This window comes from Podarcis erhardii (genome assembly GCF_964252035.2).
Source record: "Podarcis erhardii genome assembly, chromosome: 14".
Classification (NCBI taxonomy): Eukaryota; Metazoa; Chordata; class Lepidosauria; order Squamata; family Lacertidae; genus Podarcis; species Podarcis erhardii.
The window spans coordinates 17,749,035-17,765,248 of NC_138503.1; the positions used below are offsets into that span (position 1 = coordinate 17,749,035).

The 16,214-nt window shown below is 42.9% G+C and overlaps 1 protein-coding gene across 4 annotated transcripts in view; it reads right to left on the bottom strand.

Annotated features, from left to right (window-relative positions):
- Nucleotides 1-16,214, bottom strand: part of ARNT2 (aryl hydrocarbon receptor nuclear translocator 2) — a 155,010-nt gene that overhangs the window by 120,209 nt on the left and 18,587 nt on the right. For 3 of the 4 annotated variants that reach the window (XM_081838933.1, XM_081838932.1, XM_081838934.1), the window contains exon 2: nucleotides 33-144. In XM_081838933.1, the coding sequence (XP_081695059.1) occupies nucleotides 33-144 (112 nt within the window). Of the gene's footprint in view, nucleotides 1-32; nucleotides 145-8,575; nucleotides 8,719-16,214 lie in introns of those variants that run through there. The other variant, XM_081838935.1, reaches the window with a different exon arrangement.

Genomic DNA, 16,214 nt, shown 5'->3' on the forward strand with positions numbered 1-16,214 from the left:
AGGGCAGGGCCTACCACACTAAATCAACTTACCCAGAGCGTCTCTTTCCTCCTCTAGCAGGCATGGGCCCGGCCATTCTCACTTGACCAGCTGCCATTGGCGCCACCGGCAACGTCACTGACCCAGGTATGTCCGACGCCATCTCTGCAAGGGAGTCGGGAAAGAAAGAGCCGACTTAGCAAAATGAGTTTGATGCAGGGGGAGAAAAGTCAAACTCCCAATCCGGCAGGTCCCAGTTTTACTCTTCAGCCAACAACATGGTTCCCCTCCCATATATTCAAGTAAGGTTGTGTCGATGGTTAACTGCCCTGAGCCATTTATGGACGCAGGAGCCTGCTTTATAGAGAGTCAGACTCCTTTTTTCTCTCCAAATTTTTTTATTGATTTTCCAAAAAATTTAAACAAACAAACAAACATAAATTTTAACTGCACTTAATCCAATCTTCGTAACATTGTTAGGCGACTTCCTCTAATCCCTCTGGCTGAGTTTCAGTGTGTATCATTGTAACAGTTTTCCAAAACCAAATTTCACATAAAATTAACTTAATCACTTAACATCATTCTTTCTTTTCATTTTAACTTTAAACATTTTATTCTCTAACATCACATATTTTAATCCTAAGCCTATCTGGTATTTACAAGTTTTTCCAATTAAGTTATCTTAACATATTTAACTAAATAGTCTTTGAATTTCATCCATTCCTTCTGGTACTCCTCCTTCACAGACTCTTCCAGTCAGGTCGGCTAGCTCCGAAAAGTCCATCATTTTCATCTGCCATTCCTCCACTGTTGGGACTTCTTGTGTTTTCCAATTCTTAGCTAACAAAATTCTAGCTGCAGTTGTGGCATACAAAAACAATCTAACATCTTTCTTGGGCAATTCCAGGTCTATTATTCCAAGAAGAAAGGCCTCTGGTTTCTTAGTAAATGCATATTTCAACATTTTTTTCAATTCATTATAAATCTTCTCCCAGAAGTCTTTCACCTTGGGGCAGTTCCACCACATATGATAAAAGGTACCTTCTTTTTCTTTACATTTCCAGCATAGATTATCACTATTATGATATATCTTCGCTAATTTTACAGGAGTTAAGTACCATCTATACATCATTTTCATAATATTTTCCTTTAACACCATACATGCAGTGAACGTGACCCCTTTCCTTATAGAGTGTCAGACTCTTGGTTCATTTAGTGCAGTGCCGTCTATGCAAAATTGGGCTTTGCTACCCTCAGAACAGTGTTAGAAATTAGCCAGGCGCCAGGTGCGTTTTTGCGACTGGCTCAGCTCCAATTGCGACCAGGTGAAGACCTCTGGTTGCCAGGATGGCCACTGACATCTCCACCTGGTTGGCCCTCCAGCTTTTTTAAGGAGATAAGCACAAGGGCTTAATTACTGCATTTATATCCCACCTTTTCCTCCAAGGAGTAAGCTTCATGACTGATTGGGGATTTGAACCCTGATCTCCCAGGTCCTGGTCCAACACTCTAACCAGTACCCCACCCTGGTTTGCTAGAGTACATCTGCTACGGGGCAGCCATATAAATCAAGAAGGCAACTAAATATGGGGAAAGCAAAATGTCACTTAGAGAAAGATCTGAAATATTTTCCTCAAAACTTGAATTTACTTTATTCTGGATGGTTTTGTTTGATGTTTCAATGTGCTGTGAAGTGCTTTGGGATTTATTTATTTTTAAATGTAAAATGGTATATGGAAATGAAATTAATAATGACCAAAAAAACTTCATTGAGGAAAACATGGTGCCTGTATATACCGTTGTGGCAACCGAAACCCAGGCTTAAAGGTGTCATTTGGCGATGAGCTTACATAGCTGAGTTTCTAACACTGCCTAAGAAGTGTGTGGAGATGGCTTTTTCTGTGGCGGCCCCTAAATTGTGGAGCACCCTTCGAACAGAGCTAGAATCATAAAATTGTACAGCTGGAAGGGACCTCAAGGGTCTTCTAGTTCCAAACCCCTGCAATGCAAGTTGCATCTCTAGCTTCTTCATTGCATAACTTCTGCTGTATGAATACACAGCTCTTTACCCCGGCCTTTGACAGGTAAGGTATTTTTGTGGAACACACACCTGTGTTTTGTTTAGCTTATACTACGTCTGGAGGGCACAAGGAGAAGGGGATGACAGAGGACGAGATGGTTGGATAGTGTATTCGAAGCTACAAACATGAGTCTGACCAAACTGTGGGAGGCAGTGGAAGACAGGAGTGCCTGGCGTGCTCTGGTCCATGGGGTCACGAAGAGTCGGACACGACTAAACGACTAAACAACAAAAACACGCTGCTTTTGCTTATAACTGTTTCACTTTTTATATATAACTGGAGAAACTGCTTTACTTGTTTTTTAAAACAAATTGTATGATTATATTTCCATAACTAGGAAACATGTGGTAAAGGGTGGATAAAAACAATCTTATCAAAGAAATTCACTGACCAGCAATGGTTCTTCAGGGTTTCTCTCGGGCGAAAGTCTCTCCAGTCATACCTGGAGATTCTGGGGATTGAACCTAGAACCTTCTGAGTGCAAAGCATTTCCTCTACTACTTTCCTTTCCTACTTTGCATCATTTTCCTAATTTGCATCACAAGCTATTCTGGTGGTATTATTATGATGGTGGTGGCTGTGGTGATTATTATTGTGGTTGCAATTATTATGACTTTCTAATGTCATAATTTAGTTTAAATGAAATGAAGTACTGTACAATAAAGGTTTAAAAGGTTTAAAGGGAGCGGGTGGCGCTGTGGTCTAAACCACTGAGCCTCTTGGGCTTTCTGATTGAAAGGTTTGAATCCGCGCAACAGGGTGAGCTCCCGTTGCTCTGTCCCAGCTTCTGCCAACCTAGCAGTTCAAAAGCACGCCAGTGCAAGTAGATAAATACCATATTTTTTGCACCATAACACTCACTTTTTTCCTCCTAGAAAGTAAGGGGAAATGTCTGTGCGTATTATGGAGCGAATGCCTGCGGGTGGCGGGGGGGATCTGCTGCAGTCGGGAGCAGAGGATCCATGGTTCCCCTTCCTTCCCTCCTCCATGGTTACAAAGCATGGATCCACATGGATCCTCAGGATTTTTGCAATGGGCTACTCCAAACTCACTGTCAGATCACATGTCTGTGGCCACAGCATGAACCACAAAAATCATATATCACTATTTCGTTTAGAATATTTTTTTCTTGTTTTCCTCCTCTAAAAACTACGTGCGTGTTATGGTCTGGTGCGTGTTATAGAGCGAAAAATACGGTAGGTACCGCTGTGGCGGTAAGGTAAATGGTGTTTCCATGCGCTCTGGCTTCCATCACAGTGTCCCGTTGTGCCAGAAGCGGTTTAGTCATGCTAGCTACATAACCCTGAAAGCTGTCTGTGGACAAACACCGACTCCCTTGGCCTGAAAGTGAGTTGAGCGCCGCACCCCATAGTCGCCTTTGACTGGACTTAATCGTCCAGGGGTACTTTACCTTTTACCTTACCTTAAAACAAGTCAAAAGCTAACAGCAACCATCAAAAAAAGGCACAAATCAAATGCAGACAAGAGCTCAAATGAAAACAAGTGATCAAATCACATGTAGACAGAAAAGGCCCACAGGGGAACAGATCATTATTAAAAGCCTAATGGAACAAAGTGGTTTTCAAGAGCCAATGGAAAATGGCAAAGAAAAGCAACCAGATGGTAACTGCATCTGGGATAAGACAATTAAAGTGGTCATGTTTGTCACTGAACCACCAAAACATGCATACATACAACAACGGATTTATGCACATCCAGCTGATATTCGATTGCGCACATGCGCATGGCGCCAAACCTGGAAGTGACCTGAAAACGTCACTAAAAGGGCGGAACAGGGGCCCCACCGATGCACATGGGGGTCTTCAATGTAACCCCCATGCAAAATGAGGATTGCCTGTATTATGGTATAGTGTGTGATGAAGCAGAGTCAGTGTGGTGTAGTGGTTAGAGTGTAAGGCTACAGCCCAATGTTATCTTTGCTCTGTAGGCCAAATGCAAGCCATGGTTTATCAGTTCAGGCATCACATCAAACCACAGTTAAGCTTAACCACGATCTGGTGCAATGTCTGATCTACGGAAAAGAAGTGTAATATTTCAACACATCTCTGTGGCAGTTCCACTGTGTCTGGAGAACTCCTTAAAGTCAACTTATATTGTACCCAGTCACCATGCAATGATGGGCATTTTATGTAGTATCATTGCTACTGAATATTACTTGGAGGAAATTTGCCTGGTACATTAGGTTTTATTAGGGGAACTCTTCATCAGCCAAAAGTGCTACAGAGCAGAAAGACTGAAACAATGCATTTTAAGAGGAAATCCGGGTGAGAAACATCTCCCTTTTATGCCCAGGAGGTGCAGTCAAGCTGCAACTGAAATCTCTGATAAGTGAAATACTTGCAATGTCCTCTTATGAGCACAATTCAGAACCAATTACATTGGGCGGAACATTTTCTGCTATTATATTTTTTCCGCAGAACATTTTCCACTTATAGAAATGCATCATTTCATGAAGCTCAAGTCAAGTCAAACTGAGCAACTAGAATGGATATATGATACGAGTCAAATAAAAAAAACCAAGGTTGTAACTGACTTTCCCCCCAGGTGGTTCTACATAGGAAACATGTTTCTTTATGCACTTGTCTAGGGAAGCAATACATCTATGCTAAAATTGGCATGGTAACCATTTTTGACGCCTTCATTTTAAACCTTAAAATCTGAAGTCAAGGAAGTGCTCACTACTGAGCTGTCACGCTTTCATTAACATTTACAAGCATTCAAATGATGTTAATTTAAAAAGCAAAGCTTTACATTTATTTGAACTGAAGCCATACTGTGGCTGCAGTCCTACAGCCACTTACAGTGGTACCTCAGGTTAAGTACCGTACTTACTTCGTTCCAGAGGTCTGTACTTAACCTGAAACTGTTCTTAACCTGAAGCACCACTTTAGCTAATGGGGCCTCCCGCTGCTGCCGCGCCGCCGGAGCCCGATTTCTGTTCTCATCCTGAAGCAAAGTTCTTAACCTGAAGCACTATTTCTGGGTTAGCGGAATCTGTAACCTGAAGCGTATGTAACCTGAAGCGTATGTAACCTGAGGTACCACTGTATTTCTAGGTAGCAGCACAATCCAAACCCAAGATCCTCCAAGATGAGATAGTTCGGATCTGGTGGATATTGGGATGTCCCAGCTGAACTAGGGCTTGACTGGCATATGTCCCTCACCCCAGATCAGCAGGGGCTCAGCCAGGGAAACCAGGTGCGACTTATTCTGTTGTAAGTACCAAAAAAAGGACTGCGAGGGGGAGAGGGAAGGAAGGTATTGGGGGGGGGGGAGAGACTTATATCTCTTTAAACACTTTTCAGCAACCCAGCAGAACTCAGCCAGCAAAAAGGGTAGCGTATACTGTATTAAATTTCTCCAAAAACCTACTGCAGAGTTCACAACAGAGGAAACTTATGCCAGTGTAACTTACACCAGCTCTTTATAGTTAGGATCGTTCTGTTAGTCTCACTAAATTCAATGCCTGCATATATTGATTCAATATACTATTTTATGTAAGCCGCTTAGGGTTCTTTTCTATAAAGGAGTATATAAATATTATCAAATATGTTAAGTTGTGGGTGAACATATCAGATGACACAGCGATTCTTCAAACAGCTCTTGTTTATTCACAGGCCAAAACAGAACTGGACTGAAGGGTTCAGGCAGCCTGCTTATATAGAGCTCCAGTACAACGCAACTGTAACAACCTTCTGTAACTATCCAATCACTGAACGTCACTTTCAATCCCTTTTTTACATATGTGGACCTGAGTGAAAACTATCTACAGTATCCCCCTGCTGGCCCAGAGTGAGAACAAAATACATAACAAAATAAATAATATAAACAAAGATGTTGCGATATGGACAATCCTTGAGACAACACACACAGTCGACTCCCTTCTCTCTTCTTGGTGCACCACAATAAAATTCGGAGGTCTTTGATTCATCGTGCTTGCCTGCTTCTTCCAAAGTAAAAAACAACAACCTGGTTATCAGAGTCAGAACAAGGAAAGATTTTACACCAACTTCAAACAGTCGTTTAAGATGCTGGCTTGTTCTGAAGCTTTTAACCTTGGATAAAATGGGAAACCGAGGTTAATTGAAAATTTCTGGGTTTGGTTTAAAAGGAGGCGGGGAAGTATCTTCCTTTTAAGTAAATTATATATAGTGCTACAGTAGGCAATATTGCAGGCTGCTCTTAATTTCAAAGAAAAAAGATGACAGGGGTTCAGGTACGTATGTCAGCTGCCGCATCACCTTTCCTAGATCCTGGGAGGAGACAGGTGGAAAGAATTCAGTATGAAAAGGGTACCTTCTCATGAATTTGTTATGTTCTAATACTACATCTATAACAACTGAAAGCAGTGTTAGAAACTCAGATAGCTAAGCTTAGGCACCAAATGGCTCCTTAAACAAGGGTTACAGTGGCCAAAACAGAATACTTTGCTGCCATTTGGGGGCCATATTTTTCAATGCAACTTTTTGGTTCCTGAAATTCATTCCAATTGTGCAGATAAAATATCTACAGGATGTGTTGCTAGCAAGATCCAAGGATCTCCAGGCATGCACCTCCAGATGGTGGAGACGTCAGGCCCCATCCTGGCGTCCCAGCATCTTCACTTGGTTGCAAGTGGCAGATAGCCAGGTGCAAAATGCGCCTGGTGAATTTCGAAACCTGGGATGAAAGATCCCAGTGCTGCATGCCAAGAGCTCAGGCACAAAGTTAAACTTTGCAATTAAGTCCATAATAGTTACTAGGCTACAAACAGCCTTAAGTATCCCATTTGCCTCAATACCACTACTTCTCTCATTTGTGGCACATCGGCAGCCTTAAGAGCAAAAACTCTCTTACTATTTATGTTCTGGTCACCTGGAAATGAATTTCTATTCACCTCAGGTAATCAGGTGTTACAGTACAGAGGCATCAGTGAAATAAACAAGATTCTTCCTGCTCCAGGAAGAATCTTAGGGCTTTGTAGATGGCTGCTTACAAGCCTAAATTAACCAGGTTATCAACCCGATCCTATACGTCTTTACGTGGAAGTTCAATGGAATTCCCAGACATGCATATGATTGCAGCATATAAATCTGGGGTGTTTTTTTAAAAAAATACCGTATTTTTTGCACCATAACACTCACTTTTTTCCTCCTAGAAAGTAAGGGGAAATGTCTGTGCGTGTTATGGAGCGAATGCCTGCGGGTGGCGGAGGGGATCTGCTGCAGTCGTGAGCAGAGGATCCATGGTTCCCCTTCCTTCCCTCCTCCGTGGCTTGCTTTGAAACAGCAAAGCGGGAGAAGAGTCGCGGAGTGGGGAAGAGAGAGGGACAGAGAGCCTGCTTCTTTAAAGGAGCAAAGTGGGAGGGAAGAGGAGACTTCTCCCCTTATACCCCTCTTCTTCATTATTAGCAGCATCCTTCTCCACCCACCCCATGTGTGTTCCTTCTCCCCTTAAACTCCTCTCCTGCATTATTAGCAGCATCCTTCGCCACACACCCCACGCGTGTTCCTTGTCCCTTGAGTGCTTTTCCTTCCTTCCCCACTTAAAACGTGGTTACAAAGCACGGATCCACATGGATCCTCAGGATTTTTGCATTGGGCTACTCCAAACTCACTGTCAGATCACAGCATGAACCACAAAAATCATATATCCACTGTTTTGTTTAGAATATTTTTTTTCTTGTTTTCCTCCTCTAAAAATTACGTGTGTTATGGTCTGGTGCGTGTTATAGAGCGAAAAATACGGTATATATACAAGTTTTAACATATCTGGCTGCGTGCCCTGAATTACCTATTCCTTCCAAACAAGTCTCCATTTTACATGAATGCCAGGGAGATAATATTTCTTAGCTTGAATCAGCAGCACATGAAATTATCCTTTTAAAAAAAAGAGCCAGACTAATAATACTGGATTCTGAGCCTTGCAAATTAAAGGCCTTTTGCCACCAGCAATAGCCAGCAGTTTTATGAAAGAGTTTAATACACAAAGATTTAAAGAGGGTGGGAGAGAGGGAGGGAGAGTCTCCCAAGCCACTTGGCAGCAAAGAACTCACTGAAATAAAAGCCTCAAGATAATATCCACTGTAAAAGATTGTTCCAAAAAAAGGCTGTAGCTCGGCGATAGAGAATCTGCCTTGCATATCGAAGATCCGAGGTTCAACCTTTGCCTGAAAGCCAGGAGAGCCACTGGCAGGCAGTGCAGACAGTACAGAGCAAGAGGCATGCATGGTCTGACTCAGCAGAAGGCTATGTTGCAATGACATCCCACCTTTTATCGCACTTATAGCACTTTACCAGCACAATATAAAAATGAATCCTGCAAGCACAATGGAACGATGAACGGACACAGAATATTTTTGCATATACCTTTACAGAAAACTCCAAACCGACAAGCAGGTTATATAGCAAATTACCTCTCTCTCACCACAAATAAAACACACAAATTAATAAGCAAATCCAGACTCAGCAATGCTATGCAGTAGATCATATCCCTCCCACCCTAATGTTTCCCACCTTCGTAGGCAAGAAGTCCTGCAAAACTGCTGTTTTCTTCTTGGAGCCGAACCCTCCTTCAAAAGGAATTCGTACGAAATGTCAGAAAACCTCTGGGAAGAAATACAACGGCATTGGTATTCTGCTCAGAAAGTGTCATCCCAGATCTGTTTACCTTAACTGTGGACCATGATTCAGCTGGTGACAAGCGTCTTGCATACTGATCAATTTATTTGCAAGGCAAAATTAATGCCATTTTCTGCATTAACCACTTGCATTCTGGTGGTGGGGGAAAGTGAGGGGGGGGGGCTCTCTCGATGTGCATCAAGCCAGTTTTCCAAAAATGCAGGGACTCACAAATCCAGTTGCCAGTGTAAATGCACTGAGCCCTCTGGCAAGCGGGACATCTGGTTCCTGCAGTTCTCTACCCAATGGTACCAACTTAAAAATAAATAAATAGTAGGGGCAGGTAAGCCCCACCCAACACAAGCTATCACAAGACGCAGTGCACGCACACCATATGAATTGCATGCTTATCAACTTTTGGGGGCCCCTCAAATGTTTTATAGGGCGGCCAAGGGACATTGGCCTCTAAGAGTTGGCTCCTTTGTCCTTACCGCAGAGGTCTCAAATCCAGAAGTCTTTTCCAAATAGCACAAGAGCGCTCGCCTTGCTTCTTACTTCCCCCATACCTTGCACAAATCAGAAATCAGAAATGACCTTGCCTAACCCACAAGTCCTTGCTGGATGCCAGAGGACTCAAAGCTGGAAAGGGGGTTGGCGGTGACCACAGATAATGGCTGTCTAGTAAGCCAAACCAGCATTTGTGGGCCTCTGCCAAAACTCCAGAAAGAACAGTGGTTTCCCTGATAAGAAAATAAACTCCCCCCACCCCCCGTACCTGTGTGCCTGGCATTCTGAGGAAGTTCGTGTTCTCTTCTATTGAGATTGCCAACTGTTACGGGTCCTAGACACACCTGTGGTTTCAAGTGAGCATTGTGGGCACCAACCCTGCTTATCATTTCTCTCTCCGCTCCTCTAGATCAGTCCCTGTACTGCCCAGGAGAAAGAAAAAGAGAGATGGACTTCACTTTCCCAAGGGATCTGGGTAAATGTTGTATCCAGCAGATTTGATCTGAACCTTGAAAATGCACATCGTTGCTAAGCATTGGCCATACTGGCCAGGGCTGATAGTAGGTGGATTTCAGCCATATGTCCAAGTGTCCCTATTTTCCAGGGACAGTCCTGGTATTACCAAAGCCATCCCGGTTTCTGATTTGATCCTGGAATGTCCCACATTTCCTTAGGATGGCCTTATTTTCATCAGAGAAATGTTGGAGGGTATGGTGGGACAGCCCCTATTTTCATCCGAAAAATGTTGAACTATTTGGAGCTATGGAACCCCCAAGCCAAGGAGATAAGTAACTATACAGTCTTTAGAAGACATCTGAAGGCAGCCCTGTAGAGGGACTTTTTTAATGTTTAATGTTTTATTGTGTTTTTATATATGCTGGAAGCCACCTAGAGCGGCTGGGGCAACCCAGCCAGATGGGTGTGGTAATAATAAATAATAATAATAATAATATAGGACGTCCCTATTTTTATCAGAAAAATGTTGGGAGGGTATGATGTGGAGGTGGTAACCAACTGAGCTGTACTCCAGAGTAGACCTACTGAAGTTAATGGATCTAACCAAGTCATGTTCCTCAATTTCAATGGGTCTGCTCTGAGTAACATGTAGTTGATCACCACCCACAAACCACAATGACCGTACCATGTATTATGGTTCGCCGTACATTTAGCAGCATTTCTGTTCTCCGCTCTGCAGCTTTCCATGACTTAATAAAGTATTTATTGTTTCATTCATTTACCAAAGAAACTCAAGGTGGTGTTGTGTGTGTCTCCTCCTCCTCTCCATGTTATCTTCACAACAATGAGTGAGATAAGTTAAGTTTCAAGGCTGAGTGGAGAGTTGAACCCTTAGCCTCTGAGGTCCTTGTCCAACACTAACGGCTACACCACACTGGCCTTTATATGCCAATTTAGCCTCTTGTTTGGGACACAACCTTCATTGCATTTGGGGAGAACACATTGTTGTTACACTATACATTTTAAAAAACAAAGAACAATACTCTTAAAGAGAGAACAATATTGGGACGCACATGAATATTTTATGGAAAGCTCTAGCTGTCTTGCTGGATCAGCAAGCGAAGTGCATCTTGCTTGACGCTAGAATAAATGAATCAGCCTTTTATCTGCATCTAAGGCCCTATTCAGGGACGCGGGTGGCGCTGTGGGTAAAACCTCAGCGCCTAGGACTTGCCGATCGTCAGGTCGGCGGTTCGAATCCCCGCGGCGGGGTGCGCTCCCGTTGCTCGGTCCCAGCGCCTGCCAACCTAGCAGTTCGAAAGCACCCCGGGTGCAAGTAGATAAATAGGGACCGCTTACTAGCGGGAAGGTAAACGGCGTTTCCGTGTGCTGCACTGGCTCACCAGATGCAGCTTGTCACGCTGGCCACGTGACCCGGAAGTGTCTTCAGACAGCGCTGGCCCCCGGCCTCTTAAGCGAGATGGGCGCACAACCCCAGAGTCGGACACAACTGGCCCGTACGGGCAGGGGTACCTTTACCTTTAAGGCCCTATTCATCAACATAAACAAGCTGAATCAAACTTCTGAAGTGGAATCTTTGAGAGTGTGTGTGTGTGTGTGTGTGTGTGTAAAAGATGATGTAGTATTCCTTACATAGCTTCATTTTGTGATGTGCATATCAAGGCATTTTAGCTCACAAATGCGCACACAAAGGGGTTCTCCCGCCCTACAGGAAGATGAGCATGGGCCTGTTGTTTTGCCTGTACATCACTTCTTTCCATTTAAATTAACAGGGAGACTCAAAAGGCTCTGCACACAGGAACCAGCAAAGCAATGGTGCTCTTTCCTATGCAAAGAGGTTTCCCTTTTTTGTGCCTCAATACACGGGCACCTCAGAATTTCTCTAGAATTTCAGTTGTCACAGAGTTTTTGAGCAAGCTCATCGCTGAGAGTGTGTGTGGGATTTATTTCCCTTTATTTCCTCCTTTGCCTTGTGATTTAGTTTTCCCCTCTTCCGTAATACTCAAAACCATATAGAAATTCAATTAATTATGTCATACTTAACCCATCCAATAATCATCACATTGTTTTGCATTGATTCCATTGCCACAAAAATGGCCACCAATCTTTTCTTTGAAAATCTGTGCTGATCCCTCCCACCCATAACTGCTTATATCTTATTTTATTCATAAACAAAATCCCCCCGCCTTTATATTAAACATTTGTTCAACACTCTAAAGTTTCCAGTGTAGGCTTACCACACATCTGTTAACCATGGCCTTTGACCAGGGATATTTGTTTTCAGGGCCTACCCTATTCTTGGGACTGTAATTTGTTTCAATTATGTTTAATGCTGGATTTTAATTGTCATAACCATTCCTTGAATCTGATGCTAAAGGGCAGGTAATAAATTGAAATTATTATGACAACAACAATAGTGATGCCTTCACAAAATCATGAGGAAACATGAGATCGCAGTGCCCACAATGGCTGCCATGAAAAAAACAGGATGTCCCGGTTTTCCCAGGACAGTTGAGGGTTATGACATTTCAACTGCAAGGCCCCCAAGGCAGCTTACAACTCCTAACTAAAATCAATTATCTACATAAGATAACCAAGATGGAGCACAGGAAAAGACAGAGCTGAGTTTACAACAAGCACAAATTTCATTTTAAGTTGCCTCAGCAAAAACAAAACAAAACTAGCAAAAGAAGCCATGCTAGTCCTTAGGAGCCAAAAATCAACCGACGGGCAATAAATGCCTTTAGTACTTCATCCAATTGTCATGCAAGTGAGCAAGCTTTCAAGTTCTCCAGAATCCTTCCTCAGGCTCGATGTTAAACAAAGTTTAGCTTGATGCTGAACCCACAGAGTTTGCATTTAGTCAGTCTTGAGTTGGAGGAGGAGAATGCGGACCTTAAAGCCTAGCAGGCAGACATGGCGAAGGGGTTTCAGAAAAGGCGGTGCCACCACCAAACAGGTCTTTCTGTGGTAGCCACCCAACATATTTCCAAAGGTGGGCTGACTGTTATGCGGATTTTCCAGGACATTTAAGCAATTTCCACTTGGACACTGCTTATGAGGGCTGAATACTGCCTGTATGGCAGCCTTGCTTTACATCTAGCCTGAAGACATACTCTGCTGATCCTGAAAGCCTGCATGCTAATATGCAGTTATTTAGCTAATTCTGATCAAGGTATATGATACTACAGTTGCTGCCAGGGTTCCCTACCTCTCCCTGCCACCCCACCCTTGAAGAGGTCAACTTTTTTTTCCCTACTGAGAAAAAATTAAAGGCATAGACTCATTTCCCCCCACCGCCTGCTTAATCTAAAATTGAATCCTTCCTTTGTGGGTAACACATGCAACAAACCTAATCTGGGAAAGGGGAGAAAATTGGCATGATGTTTCCGAGAGCACAGAGAGGGTGTTTGTGCTCTTTGCAGGAGAAACCTTGCATTGCACGCCAGGACCCTGGAGGAGTACAGCGTGCCAAATCAAGTGTATACGAGGCATGAGAGGATCTCCTATTTTCAAGCATCGTTTTGCAGCCTGCACAGCAGGAACCCGCCTGGCTGGGGACAAGCGATGGAGGGGAAAGGGGGAAAAAGGGCTCAATAGAAACCCAGAGGGATCCCCCTCTGCAGAGAGCTCTGTTACATCCACAGAGGATGAGGTAGATCAGGAGTGGAGCACCTTTGCTCCTGCAGATGTTGCCGAACTACAGCTCTCATTAGCCCTAGCAAGCATGGCCAATGGCCAAGGGTGATAGTGCTCCACACCTGGTGCAAAAGTGCTCCACACCTGGAAGGCACCATAACCTATGGTTATCAGATTTTTTCCAGTGAATCCAGGGACACTTTCTTTTCTTTTCTTTTTTTAAGCTGAGTAGCAATAGGGAGTCAGTAGTGGGGATGGCATAGCTGTCAACTTACAGATTTGAAAATAAGGGAGCAGTAGCCTCGAAAATAAGGGATCAGCAGCCAAAATAAGGGATTTTCTGGGCACAGGTATGTTCAACTTCTGAGCCCCCCCCCTCCCCGAGCCAAAGGCAGAAAGCCCAGCCAGCAGACAGACAAAGCCTCAAGCGGTGGTTCCCACAGGGCAGCAACCCAGCAAAGGGGATGCAGCAAGGAAAACCACCGTCACCTCTCCGCTGGGAAGCGCTGAGCAAAGTTTTATACACCACCCTTCATCATAAGATCTCAGGGTGGTTGGCAGAATACAGGATAAAAACAAGTAAATAATTAAAAACAAAACAGCAAAACAGTAACTTTTGGCTTGGCTGGTTAGTATATTTGGGTGTTTCTGGTGCTGTTAAATCGGCATTTTCTGCATTATTTAAGTTCTTTGCAGCAGCTTCAATACTTCGATGGCATTTCTCGTTCCATTAAGGGAGCCCATATTTGCATTCAAATTTGCTTTTCATGCCCACTGGTCGGGGGCGTCTGGGTGGAAATCAAGAACAGCACTTTTCAGAAGGTAGCAACAGACTCTTTTATTACACTTTCAGAATCTCCACTCCACTATTTGCTCAAAGGGAACAACCTTCAGAATATGACTTCAGGGAAGGCTCTCTAGACGTCCGGTAAATACACAACACGGCCATCTAATGAAAGACATTTATTGTTTTGTGGTGTTGCAGGAGAATCCCCAGAGCCAGAGCCACTTGAGTCTTTCATTATTCAGCAACGAATTTGTCATAAAGGTTAATAATAGGACTGCCAGGCAATTAAATAAGTCTTGTCAAATCAATAATAAAAGAGTTTAAATTGGTCTATTAAGTCTGCATAAGCTAGTATATGAATCATAGAATCATAGAACCATAGAATCATAGAATCATAGAGTTGGAAGAGACCACAAGGGCTATCAAGTCCAACCCCCTGCCAAGCAGGAAACACCATCAGAGCACTCCTGACATATGGTTGTCAAGCCTCTGCTTAAAGACCTCCAAAGAAGGAGACTCCACCACACTCCTTGGCAGCAAATTCCACTGTCGAACAGCTCTTACTGTCAGGAAGTTCTTCCTAATGTTTAGGTGGAATCTTCTTTCTTGTAGTTTGGATCCATTGCTCCGTGTCCGCTTCTCTGGAGCAGCAGAAAACAACCTTTCTCCCTCCTCTATGTGACATCCTTTTATATATTTGAACATGGCTATCAGTTCACCCCTTAACCTCCTCTTCTCCAGGCTAAACATGCCCAGCTCCCTTAGCCGTTCCTCATAAGGCATCGTTTCCAGGCCTTTGACCATTTTGGTTGCCCTCCTCTGGACATGTTCCAGTTTGTCAGTGTCCTTCTTGAACTGTGGTGCCCAGAACTGGACACAGTACTCCAGGTGAGGTCTGACCAGAGCAGAATACAGTGGCACTATTACTTCCCTTGATCTAGATGCAATACTCCTATTGATGCAGCCCAGAATTGCATTGGCTTTTTTAGCTGCCGCGTCACACTGTTGGCTCATGTCAAGTTTGTGGTCAACCAAGACTCCTAGATCCTTTTCACATGTACTGCTCTCAAGCCAGTACATGTGAGGGGGGAATTGTTCTGAAGCGGGGGAGACACACACAAAGGCTTTCCAAATTCTTAATGCGCATGTGTCTGTTGAGGAAGATGCCACAGTAGAAGTGGTTCTACCCCTGGGATGAATGCCTCTTCTGAGAGTCACATTAAACCAGAGTGGATTTGATTTAAATCAAATCGATTTCAATCACTAGTCAGTAAGACTTGATTTAAATCATTTTTTTACAGACAGACTCATTCTTGCTGGTATAATCTTAATATTTACAACCAGATGAAGGTTTCATTTTTGGAATAATAAATTTTCAGAGTAGTTTTTACAGTTATATCAAAAATTACTGATTTGGTTACACTATTAGAAACACAGAGACAGAAAATCATGAAATTATTGTGAGGTTTAATAAGTTAACTGTTTATATTTGGACAACTTTTCTGCTGTACTTTATTGGAAGGAGAAAAATAACCATTTCCTTAATAACAATTTACAAGATTTATTTAACTAAAACAGTAACATTATAGCATATGTATCCATGTTTGTTAACTGATGTAGTTAAACAATTTTTTAAAAAAAAACAAACAAACCTTAGACTGAGGTTTAGCACACATGAAAAACTTAAAACAAATCCTTATTTCCTGATGAATAGCCTTTGGACTATAATGTAACTTAAATAGAAAACTATCTTTAGAAAGATTTTTCCTCCAAAAGCATTTTATTTTAAAAATCCGATTTACATTTTAAAAATCTGGTTTTTTATTTTTTAAAAACCATTTATTTTTATCCAACCTGCATTAAACATTATGTTGCTCGTGTAGTTTGTTTCTGTATAGAAGTTCTTTTTAAAATAAGTATCTGAGGGGGAGCGGGAACAAGCTGGATCAGGACTTGCATGTGGGGAGAGAGGCCTTTACTATACTCTCACAATCATTTGCTGCCAAGGAGCGTGGTGGAGTCTCCTTCTTTGGAGATCTTTAAGCAGAGGATTGACAACCATATGTCAGGAATGCTCTGATGGTGTTTCCTGCTTGGCAGGAGGTTGGACTCGATGGCCCTTGT